General features: G+C 44.4%; 1 protein-coding gene across 3 annotated transcripts in view; it reads left to right on the top strand.

Annotated features, from left to right (window-relative positions):
• The window catches only part of CTDSPL2 (CTD small phosphatase like 2), a 408424-nt gene that overhangs the window by 360070 nt on the left and 23149 nt on the right, over window positions 1–25205 (top strand). For all 3 annotated transcript variants that reach the window (XM_069222959.1, XM_069222958.1, XM_069222960.1), the window contains one exon: window positions 23087–23182. In XM_069222959.1, the coding sequence (XP_069079060.1) occupies window positions 23087–23182 (96 nt within the window). The remainder of the gene's footprint in view (window positions 1–23086; window positions 23183–25205) is intronic.

Genomic DNA, 25205 nt, shown 5'->3' with positions numbered 1-25205 from the left:
CCAATGTCAATGTTCAACAGCCATACGCTTGGTACATAACACTGCCCCTCTAGAGGACGAATTATCATCTCCCTTTACCTCCCCTCACTCTCCTTACCCCTCCCCCTCACTCTACTTACCCCTCCCCCTCACTCTACTTACCCCTCCCCCTCACTCTCCTTACACCTTCCCCTTCCTCTCTCTACCCCGCCCCTTTTCTTACTCCGCTCTCTACCGCTTCCTCCCTTCCCCTCAATTTTCCCTCACTTCCCCCTCCATTCCCCGCTCCTTTGAGCCAGTCTCTATCGGGGCATCACTCTCTCATGGCAGTCACCTGTCAATGTGCTGCAGTCTACTATAATGTAGATACACACACTATCTCTGAGGAAATAGACTTCTTTTTTCTAGATCAAAGAGGTCCATGCAATTCCTCTTGATTCTCAAGCCAGCCCCGGACATTTGTAAGGAACCAGTCAGGACACAGGTTGTTGCACCCAAGTTGAGACAAAAGTACAAGCCTTCCTCTTCAGACCTCATCTACATCATGGGTGTTTCCACTCACTGGAAAATTGCCACCTCAGTGGGCCTTCTCTAGATATGATCAAGCACAATGGTAGGAGATGGAAAGCCTATTACAACATCTTCCTGAACATTTCAGAAAGCTTGGGAAAACATTTTAGTTTGGGAAGTTATTTCTGCTTTCAAACCAAGTCAGCAGCACCTGCTCAGCCTACCCTTTGCTGGCGAGCATCGTTTTGGGCCAAAAGTAGGCTCATTGTTAGAGAAAATAAAAAAAAGACCCAAAGATAGCTAAAAGCATGGAGGCTTTACAAACACCTAGCTCCAGAGCCTGCTTTTGGAGGAAGCAATAGTAGGGTGCAGCAAAGGTGCTAGATCAGTGGTTCCCAGCGTTGACTCCTGAGGATCCCCATTGAATTACTACTGGGAGCCGGAAACCCCCAAACAATTTGTACAATTTAAATTTCAAACATTAAAATAGTAATTCACAAAAAATAAACAAACAAGTACACACCAAACAAATACTCGAATTAATAATGATATAATTATTTTATATTGAAAACTTATGCAGAAATCAAAACAGTTTAATGAGAAATTTGCTGCTACATCTTGGTGACTAACTTTTCTTTATTTGGTTTTATTTAGGAAAGCTGACTCAGGTCAGATTCTACATTTCCCAAGCAATTTCTGTTTTTATTTTTTAGGTACATAAGATCTGAGAAAGCTTTTTCACATAAATATGTGGTGGGGGAAAGGAAGTAAAACCATAAGGACCACTTATGTTTCCATAGCCTCTGTCCCATGTTATTCATTTGTTTTATAGCACCTCGCATACCCGTGTAGGGTTTTGGAGCACTTTTCCAGGGGCTACAAGGTGTAGAATTCACATGTATTATGGTAGGCTTTTTCTAAGTGTGCTTGGTCTGGAGAAGCACTAACTCAGGATTCATAACAGTGGTTAGCGTTGACTTTAATAAGAATGTATTTCTGCGCAAGCAAACCTTTTAAAGCAGTATAAGGATAATGAAAGGCAGCGAATAAAACAAACTTTCTAATTTGTGCCATGCAGTTTGCATGTAACTGTTTGGCAATTCATAGCTCACTGTTCTAGGATACAATTGTAACTTATGAACTGCACAGTAACAAAATGTCTGACAGAAGCAGTAACCCACTGTACTATGCACATAAAATTTTCTTTCCATGATACACATTCTCTGCATCAGGGATATTAACCATCTGCCTACCTTAGAAACTGCCACTAGACAAAACTCCCATCTCTCTCCAGCAGGTACATTAATAACCAGAGTTATCTTGACACTTTTATTTTCTCCCGAAAGTTGCTGGTTGTACAAGGAACTTTGAAGTGCTTTTACAACTGCTGCACAGATAAAAACACGTGTGTTTCTGTCAGGACCCAGCTGGAGATGTATCTTTCTGTCGTCCCAGGCCTGCCGACCCCCTGGAGATTTCACTGACGTCTGGGGGTCCATGGACCACAAGTTGGGTAACACTGTCCTAGATCATCCCTAATCGTACAAACACCAGCAGTAGTCTTTTCAGCCAGCAGGCAGGCGGTACTCATGAATTTCCTGTAGGGGTAATTCAAACAGAGGCCACGGTAGCGGCAGAAAGCACTGACCTGCCAATCATACCACTCTTGTCCGGGGAAGACTGCTTTTGGGAAGAGATCACATTGGACGGATGGGTCCTAAGTATAGTACAGATTGGGTGCTGCTTAGAACTTCTCTCAACCCCACCAAACATACCAACCTCGCCACACACTCTAACTGCAGAACACCACCTGATTCTCCAAGAAGGGATGCACTCCACTCCTTCCCAAAGAGGTTACAGCATCAGGGTAAGGGGGTTGTACTGCCTGTACTTGGTAATCTGTAAGAAGCACAACTCTTTAAGAACAGTCTTCAGTCTCTGGCCCCTCAGCATATAAATCATACTGGAGCATTTCCAAATACCCAATCTCTAGGATGTTATTCCCCTTCTGCAGCAAGGCAGCTTCATGACCACTCTCGATCTTAAAGACACACTTTCATATATTCATCCAGCTGATTGATGCTGTCTTCGTGAGAGGTGGACACCAGTTCAAAGTACTGCCTTTTAGACTTACCGCACCCCCACCACCACTTCTTCCTCCTCTTCAAATCAAGCCTTTTCTGTGGTCAGTACTAAACAGTCACTGGTAAGGCATTATCCCTCCCCCCCCCCCCCCCCAACACACACACACACCCTCTGAGTGCGGGCCTTCCAACAGGTACTGCCTGTTTTGCATCCAGACCATCATTGTCTAGTTAGAACAGTCAAGCACCTCTTAGGGATGATAGCTTCCTGTATACTCATGGTATACAGGAAGGTTAGTACAATGGTCACAAGCGGAGGATCATCTACAGGATCTAGTTTTGACAAGGCGGTGTTCACCAATAATTTGCTTGTGGGCAGGCCCTTTACCAAACCCATTCCACAAGTAGCTATCACTGCTCGCACCTCTCTGGATAGTGGCTGTACCTATGTTCTGTTACAGCTCAGGGTCTCTTGTGACCCCAAATAGGGTTTTCACATCAACCACTGCAAGCTTCTGGCTGTCCAGCGAACCCTCAGAGCATTCTTTCAGAGCATTCAGGACAAGGTGATATTGATCAAAACCGGCAACAGGACTGCCATGCCTTATCCACAAAAACAGTCACTCATTCGCCACAGCTGACATCTCTGGTGCAGATTTGGCATTGGATGGTTCACCTTCAGGTACATATTCTAGAAGGGTACCTTCCAGTAGGGGAGAAACACGTTTTGGACCTTCTTAGGACACATCAAGTCCATGAGTGGCAACTCCACCCACAAGTTTTATTACCTTATCTTCAAGAATGGGGATTTCTGCAAATAGTCTTCTTCGCCAGTCATGCAAATGCAAAATGTCAAAGCTTTGCCTCCAGGATTCCTTACCCACACAGGCAGTGCCCTATGGATGAATTGGTCAGGGATGCTTGCATACGCCTTTCCTCTTATCCTACTTCTTCCATACATGTTCAGGAAGCTGAAGCAAGTGTCTCTTACCATTAGCCTGATACCTCCCACATGGACAAGGCACTGTGATTCTGGATCCTACTCCAAATGTGTCAGTCCATGCAAGAGGGCCCCCAACCAGCCAGATCGTCTCACTCAGGAGCACAGCAAGGTCAGGCATCCAGACTCCAGTAAGATCAATCTTGCAAACTTTCATCTGAATTCTTTGAGTTTGGTTACTTAAGTATAATCCATCTAGTCTTAAGGAAGACTTAAGGAAACACATACACCTACGACTAGATCCCGCTATACAGCAGAGTGGAAAAGGTTTATCCACTATTGTCACTTTTGCTAAATCTTGTAATGGATATCCATTATCAAAAGCTTGCTTAGCTAAATGGATTAACTGCAGCCCCAGACTACCTTCAAGCAAAGAGCACTCTCCCTCTCCTTCTAGGTCACATTCTACTAGGAACAATAAAGCAACCATGGCATTTCTAGAGAATTTTCCCATAGCTGACATCTGGTAAAGCAGCTACATGGTCAACTCCGCACACCTTTGCCAAGCATTACTGTGTGGATTTCCTCGCCCGACAACAGGCTAGAGTTGGCCAAACAGTATTGAGAACTCAGTTTGTTTCCTCATCTGTTGACTAACCTCCGCTTAGGGGTGTACTCCTTTACAGTCTATGTAGAGCATGTGTATCTACAGCCACATATGCTACAAATGGAATATGTTACTTACTCTATAAGTAGCTTGTAGTCTTGTAGATTCACATGTGCTCACCTTCTTCCCTGGAGTCAGTGTCTTACTTGCACATCACTAACATTATCTATATACTTTATTTTTAAACACTTTTTACATGGTCACCACTTTCTCACTACTAGCTGCCTAATACTTGCACTCACCCACTGTGCGAAAAACAAAATAATAGTGGAGTCCAGAGGCCATGTGCATTCCCTACCTATGGAGGAGTCACATTATACCTTGTAACTCAAAAGGACTTCTTTGAAGAAAAACTATTTTCAACGTCCAAGCCCAACACTAGCTGACAGGAGAATACCGTTCATGTGAATCTATAGAATTGCAAGCTACGTACAGATGCTTACAGGAAAACTAGCCTTTTCTTCTATTGGCACCAGACTAGATATGGAATTTTACATGTAATTGCTCTGGTGGTGCCGCCTTTGTACTCCGTGGCAACTTTGCACCGCCCTTTGGAAGTGATAGCACTGAGCTATATATAAGAGCCACCCCTGCATGCTGACATAAGTTCCTTTAATTCTGCATGGACTGTTTGCTAGGACAATGTTTTCCCCAGAAACAAGAGCCTTCAAACCTGCCTCCACTGCAGGAACCATATTCTGATTATGGAAACATAATGTATGTTTGTGGTGTATAGGATTTTAGCATGACTCCTGCGACAAGTGCTACCTAATGTACCCAGAGGTGATCGTAGAGCGCAAAGCTGTGTTACCATGTGCAGGAGGCAAAGGCAGGTGATGCTCCATGCCCTGGTTTGCTCCCACCTGTCTTACACAAAATCTAAAGACAAGTCTTACTAAAATTGTTCCTCTCCCTCATCACTCCTCCTATGTGTTGAGGTTGTCCTATTAGAGATCAAAGAATCATTCTCCGTCCCATTATAGTAATTGAGACTATCCAGAGGCTGCTCCTAATGTGCCCTGCATTACTGCCCGTTTTTCCCTGCAGAAGGCAGAGGCCTTCAAAGAGGCCATGCTGCAACTGATGTGAGTGATTACTGCCTCCTTTAGAGTTGCTTCAGTTCCCCTGGATCTGACCTTCAAGCCTATCTGGTGCTGGCCCTTACCTCCACACCCTTGCTGGAGGCCTCATCTGAACAGACCACTCGGTTTCAGTCCTGCTAATGTCTTGTTATGAAACGGCTAAGGCACAGCCTGTGGTTTTGGAGGATTCCCAGGCAGTGTCACTACCTTGATTCATGTATTACCAGAGGCAAGATACTTTTTTGGATCAGTTTCAGACCTTGTATAGGGCCTTCATAATGTTCCTCCTGATGATGAGAAAAACTGGTAATTTAATTCCCCCTTCATTACTTTGATGCAACAATGTATTTTTACTTACTCCTGAGACTCCTCACTGGGGCCCCTTACAGAAGTGTGTCTCTTTTGCCCTGTTGGCTTCCTGAGCCACAGAAGTGCTGGACCTACTTTTGACCATGATGGAGACCAAGGCAAATTTGCTGACAAATCTTGCAGCCCAGGCCTGCCACTTCAGAACCTTGATGTTTTGGCTCTGACTGTCTAAGCCATGCTCTGCTCCACTGGTTAGTCACTCTCCAGCCAGGCATCCAAATCCTACAACGGCCTCCTGAGAACTTGGTGACTCAGGTTTCACCTGCAAAGTCAGCACTAATGTGTTCTCCAGTCCCCTGCCAAACATCTAAATAACATGTATTGACACCACTTCTAAAATAAAAAAATAAAAAAGAAGTTTTCTATTCGTGCCAGTTTAGCACTGAGATCCCTGCACACTGTCTGTCAGCTAGAATGCTATACACACACCTTTTGAAACATTGACAGTTCGATTTTTACCTGCCATTCTCAAGGACATCAGGAATACGTTCCTGCAAATGATCCATCGTGGAAAGGATTTAACTAAGTTATTTTTGAGAGAGAGCCTGGACACAAGAGACTGTGGATCATACCAGTGTGGTTATCTGAAGGCATGCATGGTCCGCACCACAGGACTTTATAGGGGCATGGAGTCCATCCCTTCTGGATATACCATTTCATGGCTCAAGGCTTATTATAGGAAAAAGCTGTTTCACGGCCATGTTAATATTTGTTTTTTGATCGAAGCCTACCAGTCAATGCAGCTGTCTGGTTTGCTGAAGTCATCTTGAGGACAGTCAGAAAGCATCCCTGGGAATGCATTCCACACATTGCTTACCATTGACTTTGTGGTTTGTAACTCAGATTTTCTGGCTTTCTATTTACTGGGTTTATTTGTTTTAGGCTGTCCAGTGTGAGTTTGCCCCCCCCCCGAGTAAAGCCTTTTCACACTACCTCTCCTTGTATTCTTCCATGAGTACTCTGTAGAGTGAAAACATACTTTAATATGATCAAAGCATATTAATACACTACGTGATGCCATTTCCACACATTATAGTTTCATTAGTAAATTGACATTGTCATTTCAATTGAAAATGTTGTCTGTAATGACAGTGTACTACCACACCATGCATATGCCACTCTTCACCACTTTGGGACCCTGCACTCTTGCTCTGCACCACTCCACTTAACACCATTCCATACCATCGCTCTACTCCATTCTGCCATTTCACCCTACGCCTCTCTACTCTGCACCCCTCTACTTGGTGCCAGTGGACTCTATGCCACTCTAGCCTGTGCCAGTTCACTCTGCCACTCCGCTCTATGCCATTGCACTCTGGTCCAATACATTCTACTCTGCACCAATCCACTCTGCAACCCAGCACTCTACCCTGAACCACTGTCCGCCACTTGCTACTGTGTACCACTGCACTCTACACTCTGCATCACTCTACACTATTGCACTCTACCCTGCACCACTCCACTCCTCACCACTTCACTGTGCTCTGAAACAATCTACTCAATACCATTGCACTTTACGCCACTCTGCTCCATTCTGTGCCATTGAACTCTACCCCACTCTGCTTTGCTCTACTTCAATTTCTGCCACTTCACTCTACGCCACTCTACTCTGCATCACACCACTGCTCTCTCCACTCTACGCCACTGCACTCTGCCACTTTGTGCCACTCCACACCACTGCATTCTACACCATTGCACACTGCCACTCTGCACCGCTGCTAAATTCTGCCGCTGCACTCTATTCTCTTATACTCTAAAAAAAAAAAAAAACTTCTGCGCCAATGCACTCTACACTAGTCTACTCTACCAGACTCCACACCACTCTGCCACTGCACTGTACTCTGCACCACTCTGCCTTGACACTACTCCACTGCACTGTACGCCTCTCGACACCACTGCACTCTGACACTCTACATCACTACTCTGCTGCTCTTTGCAGCACTCCACTCTGCCCCACTGCACTCTGCCACTCTGCTCTGCTTCACTGCACTCTGCCACTCCACAACTCTAATCTAGGCCACTGCATTATATGATGCTGCATTGTACGCTACTGAATTCAATGCTGCTGCACTCTGCCACTATACTCTGCAACACTACGCCAGAGCATTTTACAACAGGCCACTATGCCACTCCACTGTACGCTGCTCTAATGTACACCACTCCGCTCTGCCACACAACCCTATGCCACTCCACTCTGCAGCACTCCATGACACTCTCCTCTACACCAATAAATTTTAGCCATGCTGAACAGCAGCCTCGCTGGTGACATGACTAAAACACATTGCTAAAGCCAATACTTGTATAGATTAAACCTGTTGGCTTTGCCAGTGCTCGTTTGGGCTTGCCATCTCCAACCTGCCAATTTCAGCAACAGTACTGAAAGTTCAGAGGATACTGTTGGGGCCTTGCTTGTTGCCAAAGACAGCCCATTCAGCAGCCAATACAGCTGTTTGGTGGCACCAGAAGATGTGGAGGCTGTGACCACCAGCAAGAACAGCAGTGCTCTTTCTCCTCATCGCCTGCTCACCTGCTGCCAAGACACTGATTCTACCCACCCATTGTCATCAGCAGCTATTAGGAGACAGAATACAGTTTGATCTGTCCAGCTGGCAAGCCTTTACCTCAGATAAGTGGTTGGTGCAGGTTGTTCTGCTTAGATATGCTTTTCCTTTGTCCTTCACACTCTTGTTTTTATTCATGAGTCTTATTCGGTCACTGTTGGCCCAAGAGGGCAACCAGAACGTTCCGGAATGTAGAGGGCGTTGCTCCCAGGACGTTTTGGTGGTCGGAAAAGTCTCTGGACTAAGGCAGATATTAAACCATCTGCTTTCACACAAATACTCTGCCCTGGATCTTGGGGACTGGACCGTGTCCTTTAACTTAAAAGATGCATATGTGCTTGCGCCAGAAGAGCTGTCACGCAGACATTTAATTTAATTCTTGATGAGGTTGGAACACTTTTAGTTTACCAGTCTGCCCTTGGCCTTACCCAAGCCCCCCACATATTTACAAAAGTCATGGTGGTGGATGAGACCCATCTTTGTAGGTCCGTGGTGGGCACATTCACTTACCTTGATGAATTACTTCAAGGCAAGCTTGTGTTCAGTCGCAGACCACCTGCAGTCAAGTCTCCTACTGTCATCCCTTGGAACCTCAATCATTGAGCATCTGCAACTGATGCAGAGGATCTCCTTCACAGGAGCCAGTGTGGGCACGGTGGCTTTCAGGGCCTCCACCGCTGCAGCGAGTCAGGACATGCTGGTTATGACCCCAATATTTTAGACTCACTGCTGTGTTGCTCATGGAGGGTTTGGAGGCTCCTTAATCTCCTGGCCTCATGCATGCCTCTGGTTGTTAGCTCATGCCGGCTGTACAGTGGAATCTCTGCTTGCAATGGGCTCAGCATTGGGTGTGCCTCTCAGACAATAGGCGTATATCTGACAACGTAGCCGAGGACCTTCAATGGTGGCTGACAGAAGATAGCCTGACCTGTGGTAAACTGCTCTACCTACAGGAGCTCACAATAGTGACTGATACGTTATGCCTGGTGGAATTGAGGGGTTGTTGATCTCTTGTGGCGCAGCAGCACTATAATCAAAAACTGCAGTTGGTTAGCCTGTAGGCCTTTCTGTTGTCTAAGGCCCTCTACCCGATTGTTTAATGTGTTTTCACCGGCCCAGCATAGCTTTGTTGTGGGTAGAGTTAAGTTATTTGCCAGACCTTTCTGTTTTTTGCCGGATCAACTATAGTTCAATCAGCAGTTTTCATGTAGTGTTAACTCCTGTGCCCTTTATTACGCCTCATTGGGGCTGTAACCTTGTCCTCATGCTCTTGATGTGCATGCCTTTTGATCCTATACACATCTGTTCTCTGGAGTTGACTTGTGAGACTGTTTTCCTCATTGCGCTAAGTTCTGCCCAACATGTCAGTGAGCTGCAAGAGATGTCAATGCAACTTCCATATACCACATTCTTCCTTGATAAATTGGTGCTTAAGACTGCCATCTTTTTTTTTTTTTTTTTTTTTTTTTTTTTTTTTTATACCAAAAGTGGTATCACATTTCAGTGCTGGACAGACCATCTCACTCCTCTTTCTTTGGTCTCCCACAGTGGTTGCATCATACGATACGTCACACACACACACACACACACACACACACACACACACACACACACACACACACATATTATTTTTACATAACTCTGACTAGCCAGTACTAGGTGGATGATCAGTTTTTGTTGAATTCACCAGCACATAAAAAGGAAGGGCGATTCTTAAACTAATCATGTCCAGATGGACTATCTTGTTCATAAATAAATGTTATCAGAGGGCCTAAAATGAACCTCCTGAGGGCCTTCAAACTCATTCCACCAGATCCAAAGCTGCCAGTGCTGCATTGACAAGAGGTGGTCCATTCCTAAACATCTGCCAGGTTGCCACATTAGCATCTGTCAGCACCTATGGTCAAATCTGCAGAGGGCCGCTTCGTCTGCTTGGACTTGCATGACTACTTGGAATAAGTCTACTTTGCAGGCCCTACCTGTAACAATTTAAAATTAATCAGAACAAAGTTACTTACCTTCAGTAAGGATTTTACTGTTGCACACTGTATCTAAGCGCATATTCTTCACTCCCTCTCTCATCCGTGTTCGGTGGAATGCAATTCTAAAAACGTCCCAAGTTAGGATTTGGATATGGTCATATTTATAATCCATCATGGTTGATCAACCTCTGAGGGCAAGGAAGCATTTCAGTAAATGCAGACATTTCATAGAGACTGTAAACTGCAGATTCCTTACCTTGTTAATTCCTTCAGGGGCCAGACTTGATGTGTAAGATTTTCATAGAACTTTCCTTTGTACTGTTATGTTGCATTGTATGGCTCAGCATCTGGTCCATTTCCCCCCAGCCTCTCCTAACCCCCCTTCTCCCCACCAGAAATGACTATATTTATTTCTGCTCCATCTCTGTGCTGATGTAAGTTTCTGACTTTCAGACATGCAGCCCATTAAAAATCAAAAGATGCTAGTACACAGTCTAGATCTCTAGATTAGAACCTTATTAATGTTCTGTGTGAGTATTTTACTCAGAACGGGAAGGAGGGTGGATCAGTGAAGAATTTGTGATTAGGGTTACTACCAGAAAAATCTTTATCATACATAAGTAACTTGTTCTTCTCTTCCAGGGGATCCTCATCAATAGTCATAAGCACTGAATATTCCCGCCCATGCGTGGGGACCTCGGAGCATATACACACACACATGCATATATATGTGAAATAATACTTTAGTAGAGAATTTTAATACCAATATAATATATACATGTGTAAACAGCAATGCAGTCTATGTTGAGAAAACACGCTAAAAATGCTTTTTTTTTTAGTTTTTTTTTTACACATAATAAAAACCTTCAAATAAAGGTACAAAACTTTCTATAATCCAAATATAAGGTATAGAAAGTTTAAGTAATCTGTAATAAAATAAACATTGAAAATAAAGGAGCATTATTATCCAATAGGCTGCATGCGGGTTAACACAGCAGAATAAAAAAAACTGGCACTGTGCCTTTAAGAACCTGAGCACCTCCAGTATCCCACCATGCCTCAGGGGTGAGAGTGAGGTGACAGTTGGTTCACAGTTGGATCAGTTCTTTTTTCCAGCTCCTTCTGTGAGGATCCTGGAGCATTGAGCTCTCATTTTTCTGCTTATTTGGCCAGAAAAATACTCTAAAAACATTTTTTCTCTTCTTTACTCAACGGCTTTCCTGATTGCCTGAGTAAAGTAAAAAAAAAAAAAAAAATCTAAAAAAATGACTTCACTTTTTGTGAAATGTCCTTTTTGTGGAAAGAAGGCCCAGTCAGATCCACACTCTGTGTGCATAGTGTTTACCTCAGAGTCACTGCCCTGACACCTGCAGGCATTGTAAGAACCTGTCCAAAAGAACTCTAAAGGACAGAGAAAGGATTCGTTTGCATGGACTACATGAAAGAGAGAAGACTTCATCCTCCTATCTTACTAAGATTTCTGAAGACCCTTCTGAAAAATGGTGAGCAAGATCGACGTCAGCCGGTAAGAAAATTCCTGTCTGTTCACCGTCGACGTCATCCCTTCCGTCGTCACATCACCAGATGTCGAAGAGTACATTGGTGATTCAGGTGACGTCGAGAGACATGACACCGAAGACTCAACTCCCTCATCAGGATAGATCTCTGTCGACGGTCACACACTTATCGACGTAGAGTAGGCACAGGAGTGCTCATACGCCATTGAAGACAAGTCACCATCCACCGACATCAAAACATTTGAAGTTGACCTCAAGAACAAGGTCAAGGTCGCCACATCATTCGGCGTGAAGACGCTCGTCACCGTTGGTCCATCGCTCGACGTCAAGACAGTTAACGTCAAAGCATGCCCCTAGAATGGGCCGCCAGTTGCCGTTGAGGCACTCAGCGTCGAGACCTGAGAAATCTGGGCAGTCTCAGTCGACGACAGATCAACGTCGAGACAACCATCACCAGTGACATCTGCCTCACAAAGAGCGACTCTACGCATCAGTCCTCCCCTGAAGGCATCGACAGACTGCTCTACCCCATCAAGGTCTGGTGGTCACTATACAGAGTGGGTCATCTGGGGCATCAAGAGCATCATCTCTAGGACACCTTTCGCCTTTCTCCGAGATGGTTGGAAAGCCTTAACAAGACACCAGCTTCCCCAGACTCACAATATTCGCTCCTATATTCGCCATCGTTGCCATGAGCGCCGAATGGACAAGACCAACATCGGATCAGCCCGATATTAGACACAGACGCAGCCCGTCAAGATCACTCACCAGGAGTAGGTAGCTATCCAGGCTGCGGTCTAGATCTAGGTTCTCTAGATCACATCAACAACGATGCAGGTCTCCTTCGTGGTCGACAGCATTGGAGTGTTCAGTTAGAGACTATTCAACAACCCTGACTAATACTCCTCCGGCAAGAGTGTCGCCAATGGACGATTTAACAACCTTCAACGAAGTGTTGGTTAGAGGGGCCCAGATGCTTAATATAGACATTCCAGAGCCGACAACTTTGTCAGTAATTTTTGAGACCCTACATCATCGTACTTCTTCTAGGCAGTTGTTACCACTGGTGCCTGGTCTTCTACAACTGGCAATGGACACGTATAAGGCCCCAGACCAGGATCCTATATTTCTCAGGGTTGATCCACCACCAGACTGTTATTTTAGCCACTGCCCATAAGACCCATTTGGTGGCCTCATCAACGGTCCCTCCATATAAGGAGAGCAAACATCTGGATTCGTTGGGCAGAAAAATGTGTGGCACCTCAGCAGCTTTCATGAAGGTCTCTAGTGCCTCTGCACTGTTGGGGAGATACGACCGTTCTTTGTGGGACTCTATGAACAGGTTCGTAGAAAAATTGCCTTGGGAAGATAAGCAAGATTTCTATGAGATCCTTCAGGCGGGGAGTTTGGTGTCCAACCAGGTTATCAGTGCTGCTGCAGATGGCGCAGACTTGGTGGCTCATGGCTACGCACATGGCATTTGTGCAAGGAGGTCCTCTTGGCTATGCCTTACAGGGTCAAAACAGGAAGCCCAACACCGCATCCTGAACCTGCCATTTAATGGGAACTCCTTTTTTGGGTCGCATACTGATGTTGAGAATGCTAAGATGAAATTGGAAGTGGACATGATGGACATGCACATGATCAGCAGTGGGACTAGATAGGAGCAAAGACTATAGACGAAGGTACAGGCTGTATGATAGCAGCCCTTATCAACAGAGGGTTTAAACCCCTCCTTGGTCCCAAGACCCTAGCACAAGCAAGGGTGACTGTTTTTTCAGTCCCGCAAGACGACACGAGAACGTGGACCAAGCAAGCCACATCAGTCTACCCCCAAAGCATCGAACAAGCAGTGAGGATTCACTTCCCCTAGTCCTGTCCACAACTCCAGTGGGAGGAAGTATTGCAAATTACGTACACGAGTGGCACGCCATATCAAGCGACAAGTGGGTGCTGAATATTGTTGAGAATGGATATTCTCCTTTTCAAGTTTTCTCCCCTTCCGGTGCTCCCGAGAGCAAAGTGTACTTACCAGTCATTGCTACGAAAGGAGGTTCTCATCCTGTTGCAAAAAAGTGATGGAAAAGGTTCCATCTTCTCAAAGAGGAAAAGGAGTGTACTCCTGATATTTCCTAGTGAAAAAGAAAGGCCAAGAAGGGGTTTTAAGACCCATTTTAGATCTGAAACATCTGAACAAATGTATCCGAAAGGAAAGGTTCAGAATGCTGGCCCTTCATCAGATTTTCCCTCAGCTTCATCGAGGGGACTGGATGTGCTCCATTGATCCGCAGGATGCGTACTTTCACATCCCGGTTATAGCAAAGCACTGAAAATGTCTTTGCTTCGTAGTGTCATTGCAACACTACCAATTCAAGGTGCTGCCATTCGGGGTAAAATCAGCCCCTCGAACATTCTCCAAATGTGTAGCGACAATAGCGGCACACTTGAGAAAAAAGAATATCTTCATTTATCCATATCTAGAAGATTGGTTGCTAAAAGCCGTCACTACAGAGCAGACCTTGAATCATCTCAGCATAGCTCTGAACTCATTCAGTTCTCTGGGTCTGCAGGTCAATTTTCAAAAGTCCAACCTCACTCCAATTCAGACATTTCATTACCTAGGGTCAATGCTAGACACCGATGTAGAAAGAGTGTATCCTTCGGAGGAGAGACAATCGTCAATAGCACAGAAGTGTCACACACGTCTTCACACTCTGAGGCCTACGGTCAGACAAATAGCATCACTACTGGGCTCCATGGCCTCCTGCATTTTCATTGTCCTGAAAGCCAGATTGCACATGAGACCTCTTCAAGAGAATCTGGAAGATCAGTGGAGTCAGCTGACAGACAAATGGGAAGACAGAATAATCCTTTCAACTGTGACAAAGACATTACAGTGGTGGACTCGCTGTCAACATCTGTTGGGGTTCCTTTTCACCAGAGCACTCCTTCCGAGACCCTTGTAACAGATGCATCACTACAAGGTTAGGGAGCTCACATGGGGCCTCTCCAAGCACAGGGCCTATGGTCCAAAAAGGAACAGAGTTACCACATCAATCTACTGAAACTGAGAGCGATCGATCTGGCTCTCAAGTCTTTTTCTCCATCCCTCAAGGGAAAGTCCATTTTAGTCCAAACAGACAACATGACCTCTATGTATTACCTGAACAGACAAGGAGGGACAAGATCTCGTCCTCTGTCTCAGGAGTCACAAACCATCTGGCACTGGTTATTAGCGAGGAGGATGTCAGTCACAGCAGTTTATCTTCTGGGGGAACAAAACTCAAAAGCAGATTTCCTAAGTCAAAAGTATATCAGACTCCCACGACTGGGTGCTTCACGACGACATCATAATTTTCCATCGGTGGGGTCATTCTCAAATAAACCTGTTTGCGGACGACTTCAACAAAAAAGGCCCAGACTTCGCATCCAGGTTCTGCTGACCAGGGATGAAGGGGAATGCCCTGTTGATAGACTGGCCAGGGACATTTCTCTACGCTTTTCCACCGATCCCCCTGATACCTGCGGTGATCCAGAAGTTTTAGACATCCAAAGCCAGGATGATACTCTCAGCCCCAGAATGGCCTCGGCATTACTGGTACACAGATCACCTCCAGTTGTCAGAACACCCTCACAAGAGGCTGCCGTGCAGACCGGATCTTCTCCACAGATTAGGGGGGGAAATTCTGCATCCCAACCGTCCCTCACTGAGCTTGACAGCATGGCTCCTGAATTCCTGCAGTATGGACATCTAGGACTCTCGCAGGAATGCAGGAATATTTTTAAGTAGTCCAAAAGACCATTGATGCAACGCTCATATGTGTTCATCTGGAAGAGGTTTTACATTTGGTGCAGGCAGCATGATTTCAATCCTTTTCTGGCTCAGGAGGAGGTTCTTACCTTACCTCCTACATCTTGCAAGGTCAGGGGCTGCAGTACATCCATTAAGGTACATTTATCTGCCATTACACCTTATCGTAAGTCGCCCTTGCAAAAGTCATTTATTTCTATGCCAGTGGTTAAGGATTTTTTAGAGGGCTTGAAAAATGTTTTTCCACCAATTCGTACACCTTCACCTCCATGGGAATTAAATGTGGTCTTGTCTAGACTAATGGCTGCTCCTTTTGAGCCCGTCAACAAAGCTTCTTTGCAACACCTTACGTGGAAGACAGCTTTTTTTTTTGTGGTAGCCATTACCTCGGCTAGAAGGGTCAGTGAGATTCAGACTATGTTCAGAGGATCCCTACACCGTTTTCCACGATAACAGAGTAGTTCTAAGAACCCACCATTCGCTTTTGCCTAAGGGTGTGTCGGACTTCCATATTAACCAAACGATATCACTTCCAACAAACCTGTTACTCCGGCAGAGAAAGCCTTGCACTCCCTGGACCTGAAGAGAGTACTAAAATTTTATCTTGATAAGACTAAGGCAATCTGACAATGTGATCGCTTATTTGTTAATTATGAACATATGAGAACAGGGAGAGCGGCCTCAAAACAGACTATACCAGCTGGATAACAAACAATTGTTGACTAAACCTAAAGCTCACTCTACGAGAGGGAAAGCAGCACCTACAGACCTTCTTAAGAATGTGCCCATCTCCGAAATTTGCAAAGCTGCCACATGGAGATCTGTACATACTTTTACCAGGCATTGCTGTCTAGATTTAGATGCCAAAACAGGCACTGAAGTGGGTCAGGCTTCTTTAAGAAATGTATTTACATAAGACACATACTTTTCCTGCACTTCTTTCACTCCGTACGAAGGGGTGTGGGATGGGCTTGATAATCTATTCAGTGTTTGACTATTGATGAGAATCCCCTGTAAGAGAAGGATAAGTTACATACCTGTAAATCTTAGTTCTCTTCCAGGGGTATCCTCATCAAAGTCATAAACAACCCACCCTCCTCCCCGGACATGATTTTTTAGAAGTGCAACACTACTCATTTGTCTCCTAGGTCTCCTTGCCACCGGAAAAAAAGTACTGACCTAACTGTGAACCAACTGTCGTCTCACTCTCACCCCTGAGGCATGGTGGGATACCGGAGGTGCTCAGGGTCTTAAAGGCACGGTGCCAGATTTTTTATTCTGCTGTATTAACCTGCGTGCAGCCTGTTGGCTAATAAAGCTCCCTTATTTTCAATGTTTTTTCTATTTTATTATAGATATGTATACTTTATTTACCTTATACTTGGATTACAGAAAGTTTTGTACCTTTTTAATAGTTTTTTTTTTTTTTTTAAACCTCCAAAAATAAGGCATTTTTAGCCTGTTTTTTCAACATAGACCATTACTGTTCACACATGTATATATTACATTGGCATTGAAATTCTCTACTACAGTATTATTTTTCATATATTTCACATATATATGCATGTGTGTTTGTATATGCTCTGGGGTCCCCACACGTGGGTGGGGAATATTCAGTGTTCAACTGATGAGGATACCCCTGGAAGAGAACTAGGATTTACAGGTAAGTAACTTATCCTTCTGATAGACTTCTAACCTCAGATTCCACATCTCTGCATAGATAGCAAAGCAGTACCTCCACAAGTGTGTGTGGAATACCTGCCCAGGAAATCCTGCAGGACGAATTGGACAAAGTGTCTGCCCCACCGTACCCGGCAACCCTGTCAGCAGTGCTTCATGAATGTGTGGAGAGATGCCCACATAGCAGCCTGCCAGATGTCCAAGACTACCACACCACGGAATGGTGGACTCTATTGAGTGCTGCACTGAAGTCAATGAGTAAATAGTGATAATGATCTCACTTGTCCCTCATAATTTGTATTTTGAGCTTGGTTGGTCTGCTCATTTCCTAGATAGCTCTTGCTCTGTCTTGCAACAAATATTGCATTACAATGCAGATGCTCCTAAGTGCAAGGTAATTGGTAAGCCCTTTTGCCAGGAGATTTTCTGTAGCACAGCAAAGAAGGTATGTTTTACACATTTGTGTCTGCTAGGGCCTGTTGTCTGGGTCGTCTTAGGAACTGGACTCTCGTGAAGTCTTCAACATGAGTTGTGCTTTGGGGGACAGGTCATCCTTTGACTTAGGCCTGGACATGTCAGTTCTTGATTGCCAAGTCAAAATCCACAGCTGGACTTTCGGCCCTTGCGTTCGAGCCTTCTTAAGTCCAGAAAAAGGGACACCATATTTTGGCAGAGACTCGAGTCCGCATTGCTGAGAAGTAGTCCCGTTTTTCTGTTCTCTGTTAAAGCCTGAGCTGTCAAGCGTCGGAGAGAAGTATTTTAATAGATTTGTTCACCGCCTTGCCACTGCTTCTGAAGTCATTTTATATCCTTTTGAGGATAACATTTCTTGTGATTGACAACCTTCTTTTACATTCAAAGACAACTGTTGGCCTTTCATCGATCTTCAGAGTGCTAGGAGATTGGACACTGAAGTTTTTCATTTTCCCTGTAGGGTGCCCGCTATCACTGCTCGATTTTCCAGTCATCCAGAAATCGTATTATATGCAGTTGCTCGGACTCTCCTGATACGAGCTGAAAACAAGTGGGCATGCTGAGATTTGGCGGTGCGTGGTTTAGCAGTTTGAAGCCCTGCTCTTTCCAGCGATACTTGAAAGGTTCTCTTAGTTATTTGGGACAAAAAATTTATACAACCAAAGCTAAAAAAAAAAAAAAGAAAAAAATCAAAAAAACACGCAGCCTAACACGAGCGTTTCTACACACTGCAAAAGGCTTGTCCGTCACACGCCATTGGCAAGATTTCCTTTAAACAGCAAATGTAGAACCTTAATATGAGAGTTTTCAGGTATTTATGAACAGAAAGAAAGTTATGGTTGTGTCTGAGTTTCAGGTAAGCGTTTCTTTAGTTTTGAGACTGCATGTTTCATCATTTTTTTTTTTTACCTTTTCCGTTTTGGGAGTTCAGGGTACTTCTTGTGTGATGCTGAGTTCTTTCAAATCTCCGGGGAAGCTAAAATTGTATGGTTTAGGTTTGTGAATGATGCTTAACATTTTAATGTAGATTTTGACTTCAAAGGCGAGCCCATAAAGGGGCTTTTCAGATTGGGAGTTTGAGGCAGGCTGCAGCATGAAGGGTGTTTTTAAGGCTAGGGCCGACTAGCCAGCATCAAATTGCTGCATCTAGTTGTGAGAGAGCCGGTGTTTGAACTGCAGTTCTAAAGTCTGAGGGAGGAACAGAGTGTTTTCTTCTTGCTAGGGGAATTCAGGAGGATCCAGATTTAATTTTTCTGCATGAGCAGTATCGTATTTTGGTAAATTATGAAGCCTATAATAATTTGCACAAAGAGCCAGTATACCATTCCTTTTAAAACAGCACAGCTATTCTTCCTCAAAATGTTTACCCTCTAACAATTCATTTCGCCCTAAGTCCTTCAGAAGCTGGCCCTAGATCTGATGCCAGCCATGTCCACGCAAGCAGGTTTGATAGCAACTCTTTACACTAAGAGCCAATGCCGAGCAGACTCTGCCTCCTTGGTGGTCTACCATATAACTGTGCCACAGTTAACTATGAAGGGATGTGAAAATGCCAGTATTCGTTTTGGTTTTTTTTGACGCTTTATTAGATTTTAGATTTAGCAAGCATCCAATACTGACAATCCTAACTTTCAGTCCCCATTCAAATACATTATCACCTCTCCTCATTAACATTACTGAACAGTTCCCTCCACCTCCTTCGGGTCACACATACTTTGCACCCTTGTTCATCTGGTTTTGCCAACTCCCCGTTCACTGCTTATCAGTTCAGGCTATATTTGTGTAGTGTGGTATCTTTCCATTCATTTGCGTACAAGGACCTCATTGGAGGTGAAGAACTTTCAACTGGCACAGCTGTTTTAGTGCAATACTAGCTCAGGCGTTCTTGATGAAGGGGGATTCATGTTCCGAGTCTTTCAGACATTCCACTTGTACTTCCCAGGCTCTAGCAACCTCGAGCAGCCCCCTGTTCTCCTTCCCTCCTCTCTCAGCAAAACTCCTCCTTCACACCCCACCCCTTTTTTAGTTCCTTCTTCTAATCCACTATTTGGGGTCCCCAAGGAGCATTCCAGTGCCTATTAATTTCTCTTTTAGCAAGTAGGAAGGCTGAATCATGACTTTTTTGACAGTGTGTGGAAACCAGCTGAGAAGACAGTGGCCAGGAGTACATGAGACCTCTTTTTCTATTGCTGCAGCAATTGTGCTGGTCACACATTCCCAGTAACTAGTCAAGGTGAGGCAGTCCCACCACATTTGGAGGAACTCTGCCTCCACTACCCCCACAGCGAAGGCATGTCTGTCAGTCACATCAGATAATTTATTGAGGTGTACAGCTTTGAGATATGCTCTATGTAATTATTTTAATCAATTTAAACCTTGTATTTCGAGACACTTCAGGGTTTCTTTCCAAGACACATTCTGTCTCAGATACCAGGGTCTCAAAGTCTTCCTCCCACTTTGTCCATAAGTTTTTAGTAGCCCCATCATATCTTCCTTCAGCGCCCTGTATAGGCAAGTTACTGCTTTGAAGGTTCCCGAAGATTGAGACATGTAGCTACAGCCCCTATGCCCTTGTGGTTTTACTGAGCCTGTCTGCCAGTGTTTGTGTAAGGCTCCTATCACTGTGGCATTGGAGTAGGAAGTGTCCCTGCAGTAGGTCATACTCTTGAAAGCCATCAAATTTCAGGAGCTCCCTCTCTAAACAAGTCTCCCTTCGTAGTCGCTCCTGTGGCCACCCAGTCATCTTATCCCAGCCAGTGTCCTCCATGAGGCAATACATATAGCATGGTCATTGGAAGTTCTGGGGAGTATGGGACCCTGTCGTCTTTTGTATACTCCTGTTCCAGTATTTCCTCATAGCCCGAAACTTTTGTCTCCCTAGCCACTGGCCTACTCACCCTCAGCAGCACTCTTATTAGTTTGAGTTCTGGAATGTCTTGTCCCACCAATCAGGCCTGTGTCTGGTTTTTCACCATCCATTATGTGAACCACTGCAACTGCTCTGCAAAGTAATACGCTTCATACTCTGGGACTGCCAGACACCCCACCCACCCCCCCAACAAAAAAATACCCTTGACTGGCTGTTGCAGGGTGGTCAACACCACTCTTCTGCGACCTGCTCCCCATATAAAGGAAGTGACCAGGGAGTCCAACTCCTGGGACAGTATTCTGGGCATCCATATCCATCTCCAATGGGGCAATCTGCCTCTTAATTGATAGCATTTTCCAAATGTCTGTGGACTCGTAGTGACCGGATGGCTCGGCCTACATTCCCCTCCAGGAGGTCCAGTGTCTCATGGTAGATCTTAACTCCCAGGTAGAGCAGGCAATGAGGCTCCCACCTAAAGGTTCCCAAGCTATATGGAGGCTCCTGGCCCTTCTTCATGGGGAACAGACTAGATTGCTGCCAGTTAACCTTTTAATCCAGAGATGGAGCATGCTCCTGCACCTGTGAGATCCTCTTCAGTGTCCCTAAGGAAAATCAATAAGTCATCTGCATAGAGTGCTATCTGATGGCTGAGCGCTCCTACTTGCATACCCCTATAGCGAGTCCCCTCCCTGGCCAGGCACTCCATAGCCAGAGCAAACAGGAGCAGTAGGGGGCATCCCTGCCTTGTCCCTCTTTCTACCCCGTATCACTGCAAATTGGTATGGCTGTGCGGACTTGAGCTGTTTGGGCCTTATACAGCAGGCTGGTCCATTGCACAAAGTCTCCACCCAAGCGCATGCGCCTCATCACTCCACATAAAAAGCTCCATTCTAGGCTATCCAAGGTTTTTTCAGTGCAGACCACAAAAACTGCTGCTTCCCTCTGATCATACGTGCTAGCCTTCCGTAGACTTCTTATATTAAGCACCCTATTCCTCTCTGGGATAAATCCAGCCTGATCAGAATGTATCAACTGAGTCACGAGCGGCAGGAGTCTAGATGCTAGAATTTTACTTAAGTTGTTATAGTTGATGTTTAACAAAAATGGCAGACTGTACGCTTTGCATTGGCAGGCGTGCACCAGTTTCCCTGATTTGCCCACACCCGTGGGGCTGGGGAGTTTGCCTGAATTCCTTGCTGCTTTATAGACCTCAACTAATTTGGGGGTCAACTTCTCCACGTAAGTAGTATAAAACTTTATGGGTAGCCCAATGGTTACTGGCGTTTTACTTCACGCCAGCCCCTTACTTGTAACCCTTGTCTCCTGTACTGTGAGGTCTCCACCCAAGGAGTCCGCTTCCTCATCTATTATAGATACCTAAGGGTAGGAGTCCCAAAAGTCCTCCTGTTCCTCTCATACCTTATGATGCTGTTATAAAGTTTTGCATAGTATTGTAGGTAATGTTTATTAATTTCTTTTCATCTGTACACTCTGGCACCGTCTGCCCCCTTATTTCCAAAATTGGAGAGCCTTTCTTATTGGTATTCGTTAGGCAAGCTAGGAAAATGTCAGTTATTTTGTCGACTAGGTATTCCCACAGCTCTAAGCAGAGAAAACAACTAATATTGTATTATGCAATACTTTCATCCGAGCATTTACAGTATTTACTTAAGAAAAAATTGACCCACTATATTTCCTCCTTTTAAGCCAGTGCAGCACATATACATCATAATATATGAATTGTATATTTGGGGTGCAGGGGTGCAGTTTACATAATGGAGGGAGTTGAAGCTCACAGCTTTCCCTTGTTTAAAATCAGATGAGTGGCTATTGATCTGCATGTTTTTAAATTTAAGACCTTAGCAGTCCAAAGTACCGATTAAATATTTCGTGACATTCTGCTCCACACAAGATGCAGCCAAAATGTTTTTTAATACCTATACAACGTTCAACATAATTTGTAACGCTTAGCCCTGTTATCTCTACTTATATTTATTTTCAAAATGGGATATGCGACTGTATTGCTGGTTGCTTCTTTCACTAGTAGTAGTTTCTCTACAGGATTGTAAAGGCTTAAATGTTCTCATCTCTTCCTCTTTGTATGTCCTTTGCCACCATATATTTTCTCTCTAAAGGGGGTTATGATTGAATAGCAGCGAAGATTTAAGTCTAATTCCTCATCAACATATATTGATTGGGCAGAGTACAGTCACTAGCGATGTTCATCCATATTGTATCACAGCCAGTCACGTGATTTAGAGACTAAAGTGAACTTTGAGACTGCTACTGTTACAAACGTCGGCTGTTCTCCATGCAGTCTCTCTAGAGGCCAGGGGTTACACTGAATACACTTGCGTTTGGTTTCCAAATCTGGTTAGGCCAATGGCAGCGAGGAGAGTTTTTGCTGTGCCCATCTTTCCTGCTCTTCAGAGAAACATCAGATGGCTAGGTATAGAAAACAAATGTATGCTCCTTGTATGTTTAAAGAATTAATGTTTTAATACGCAAGATTTATGTACTCAATGAAATCTCCCTGGGATGTATTTTATGCATTTGTACAGCTTTCGAACGGAATTCCAATCGAGAGCTGGTTCATGGACAAAAACGACAAGGAGCTTCTGAAATTGATCCCGTTCCTGGAAAAGCTGGTAGAACTGGTGAGGTTTTCTTTGTTTGCTGAAAATGTTTAATGCCTCAATTGTAACTAAAAATGGCATGCTTTCATTCTCTTAGGAAGGAGGGCTTAAGGAGCATGTTAATTTTGGCACCATGTTTAACTGGGCTTCCCTTTTTGCTACCATTTAGTTGCTGGGTATCCTAATTAATGTATTCTAAATGTTTTATTCGCATTCCCAGTATCAGTCATTTCTGAATTGGATTGAAACTAATTTTGGGAAGACAGTGGATCACCCATCGTGTCCCTGACATACCCCTGATTCATGATTTCTGTGGATTTTCTGTGTGCAGTCTTCTCTCCTTGGCTCTCCGTTTATATTTCCTCCAAACTAGTGAGGACTTGAAAATGTCGTAATTGTAACGAATGCTGACTCATCAACTTAATCATCATCATCATCATGTAATTAGTTTCGTTTTATTCCCCTCCCCCGTGTGTTTTGTGGTGGGGTACGATGGGGGGGAGCCGCAAGTTATGCGCAGTGTCTTACTACATTTTTTTATATTTGTGATCCTCTGGACTTTGCTTTTTCTCTGCCAGAGAACCAGTTCTAAAAATAAACCAGCCTACTCTTGTTCACTTTTGCTCTCTATCTCAAAGCTTTCTCAGATGACTTCTTCATTCTGAAATACTGGAAAACATAGCACCGGGGGAAAGACCACATTAGACCCCGTTTCATGGCAAACATGCTGCCTTTTACCATTCATAAGGGACAAAACTGTTTCTCCATTTCTATGCAATTTGCTGAAATCAGGCCCTGTTTATATAAAAAAGCATTGGCAAAGCCAATAGGTTTCGCCTATGTGAAATCTATTGTCTTTGTCAATGTTATTGTACGTGTTGCAGATGGCTGTAATAAAGATTTAAAGTAACGGAAAGAGATTCTGACTTGGAACCGGGTTCGAGTCGCTGCATCAGTTGAACATTCTGTGATCATGGCCAAATAATGTGATCTTCCCAGTGCCATAAAGTGTCTTTGTGCAATATAACTGGTGCTCTTATAAAGCACTGAAATACTTTATAGAACTTTCAAGTGCTTTTTATAAAAGCTGCCTGTACTGTCAAAAAAGGTGATCTGTACACTTTTAAGGGGTGCCAGTCCTAGGTGAGGAGAAGAGGAAGCCTGCAAGGGAGGAAGCTCATGAGGGGAGAGAGGAAGTATCAGGAAGCGCAGCGGTGGAAGATGCGATGCTCGCACTGCAGCACAGGGATGGCAGATGGTTCCTAGGGATCAAGGATGTATCGGCATAGCTGGTTCTGAGTTGAGGGTAAAGGTAAAATATAGCTATATTTGGTATTAACTGGGATTCCTAGAGCTTTTGGCCCCTGCGCCACCACACCTGCTGCACCATTCACATCATGACCCTAGTGCCTGCAAGTCAATTGCACTTGTGACTGCTTGTTTAGTAGTAAAATATAGTAACAATCTGTGCTCAGTGGGTTTCTTAGGCCTTTTGGCTCCTGTGCCAATGCACCTGCCGCACCATTCAAATCATTGCCCTAGAGCCTGCATGGTAACTACTTGTGACTGCTTGTTTAGTAGTAAAATATAGCAATAATCAGTGTTCAGTGGGTTTCCTAGAGCTTTTCTCCCCTGTGCCACTGCACCTGCTGCACCACTCAAAACATGGCCCTAGCGCCTGGAAAGACAAAAGAGGAAATCATTTATATACAGTAATATGTTCTGAAAAAGACACCGTTGCAGACCGAATACATAATTAGTGTGTAGCTAAACATAAATACAAAAGTGTTCATAAAAAGTGCTTTTAAACTTATCCAACTCTTCAAAACGATTTGCCACAGATGTCATCAACAAAGCATATGCTTTACACTGCAAAGTAGAAACCAAGCATTGTTAAATTGTTTTACCATGTGGATGGGTCTTTCATGTGAAAAGATCTTATGTGCTTAACAGCGTACGGGCCATGAGCAGTGTAAATTGCCCACAATCGCAATATGTTTGGCCGAGACTGAGGTGTGGTTTTGTACTTTGTTCCTGCAAAGAC

This window comes from Pleurodeles waltl, chromosome 3_1 (assembly GCF_031143425.1).
Source record: "Pleurodeles waltl isolate 20211129_DDA chromosome 3_1, aPleWal1.hap1.20221129, whole genome shotgun sequence".
In the NCBI taxonomy this organism is placed as follows: Eukaryota; Metazoa; Chordata; class Amphibia; order Caudata; family Salamandridae; genus Pleurodeles; species Pleurodeles waltl.
The sequence above is the reverse complement of the archived record's forward strand: the minus strand, read 5'-3'. Positions and strand labels throughout refer to the sequence as shown.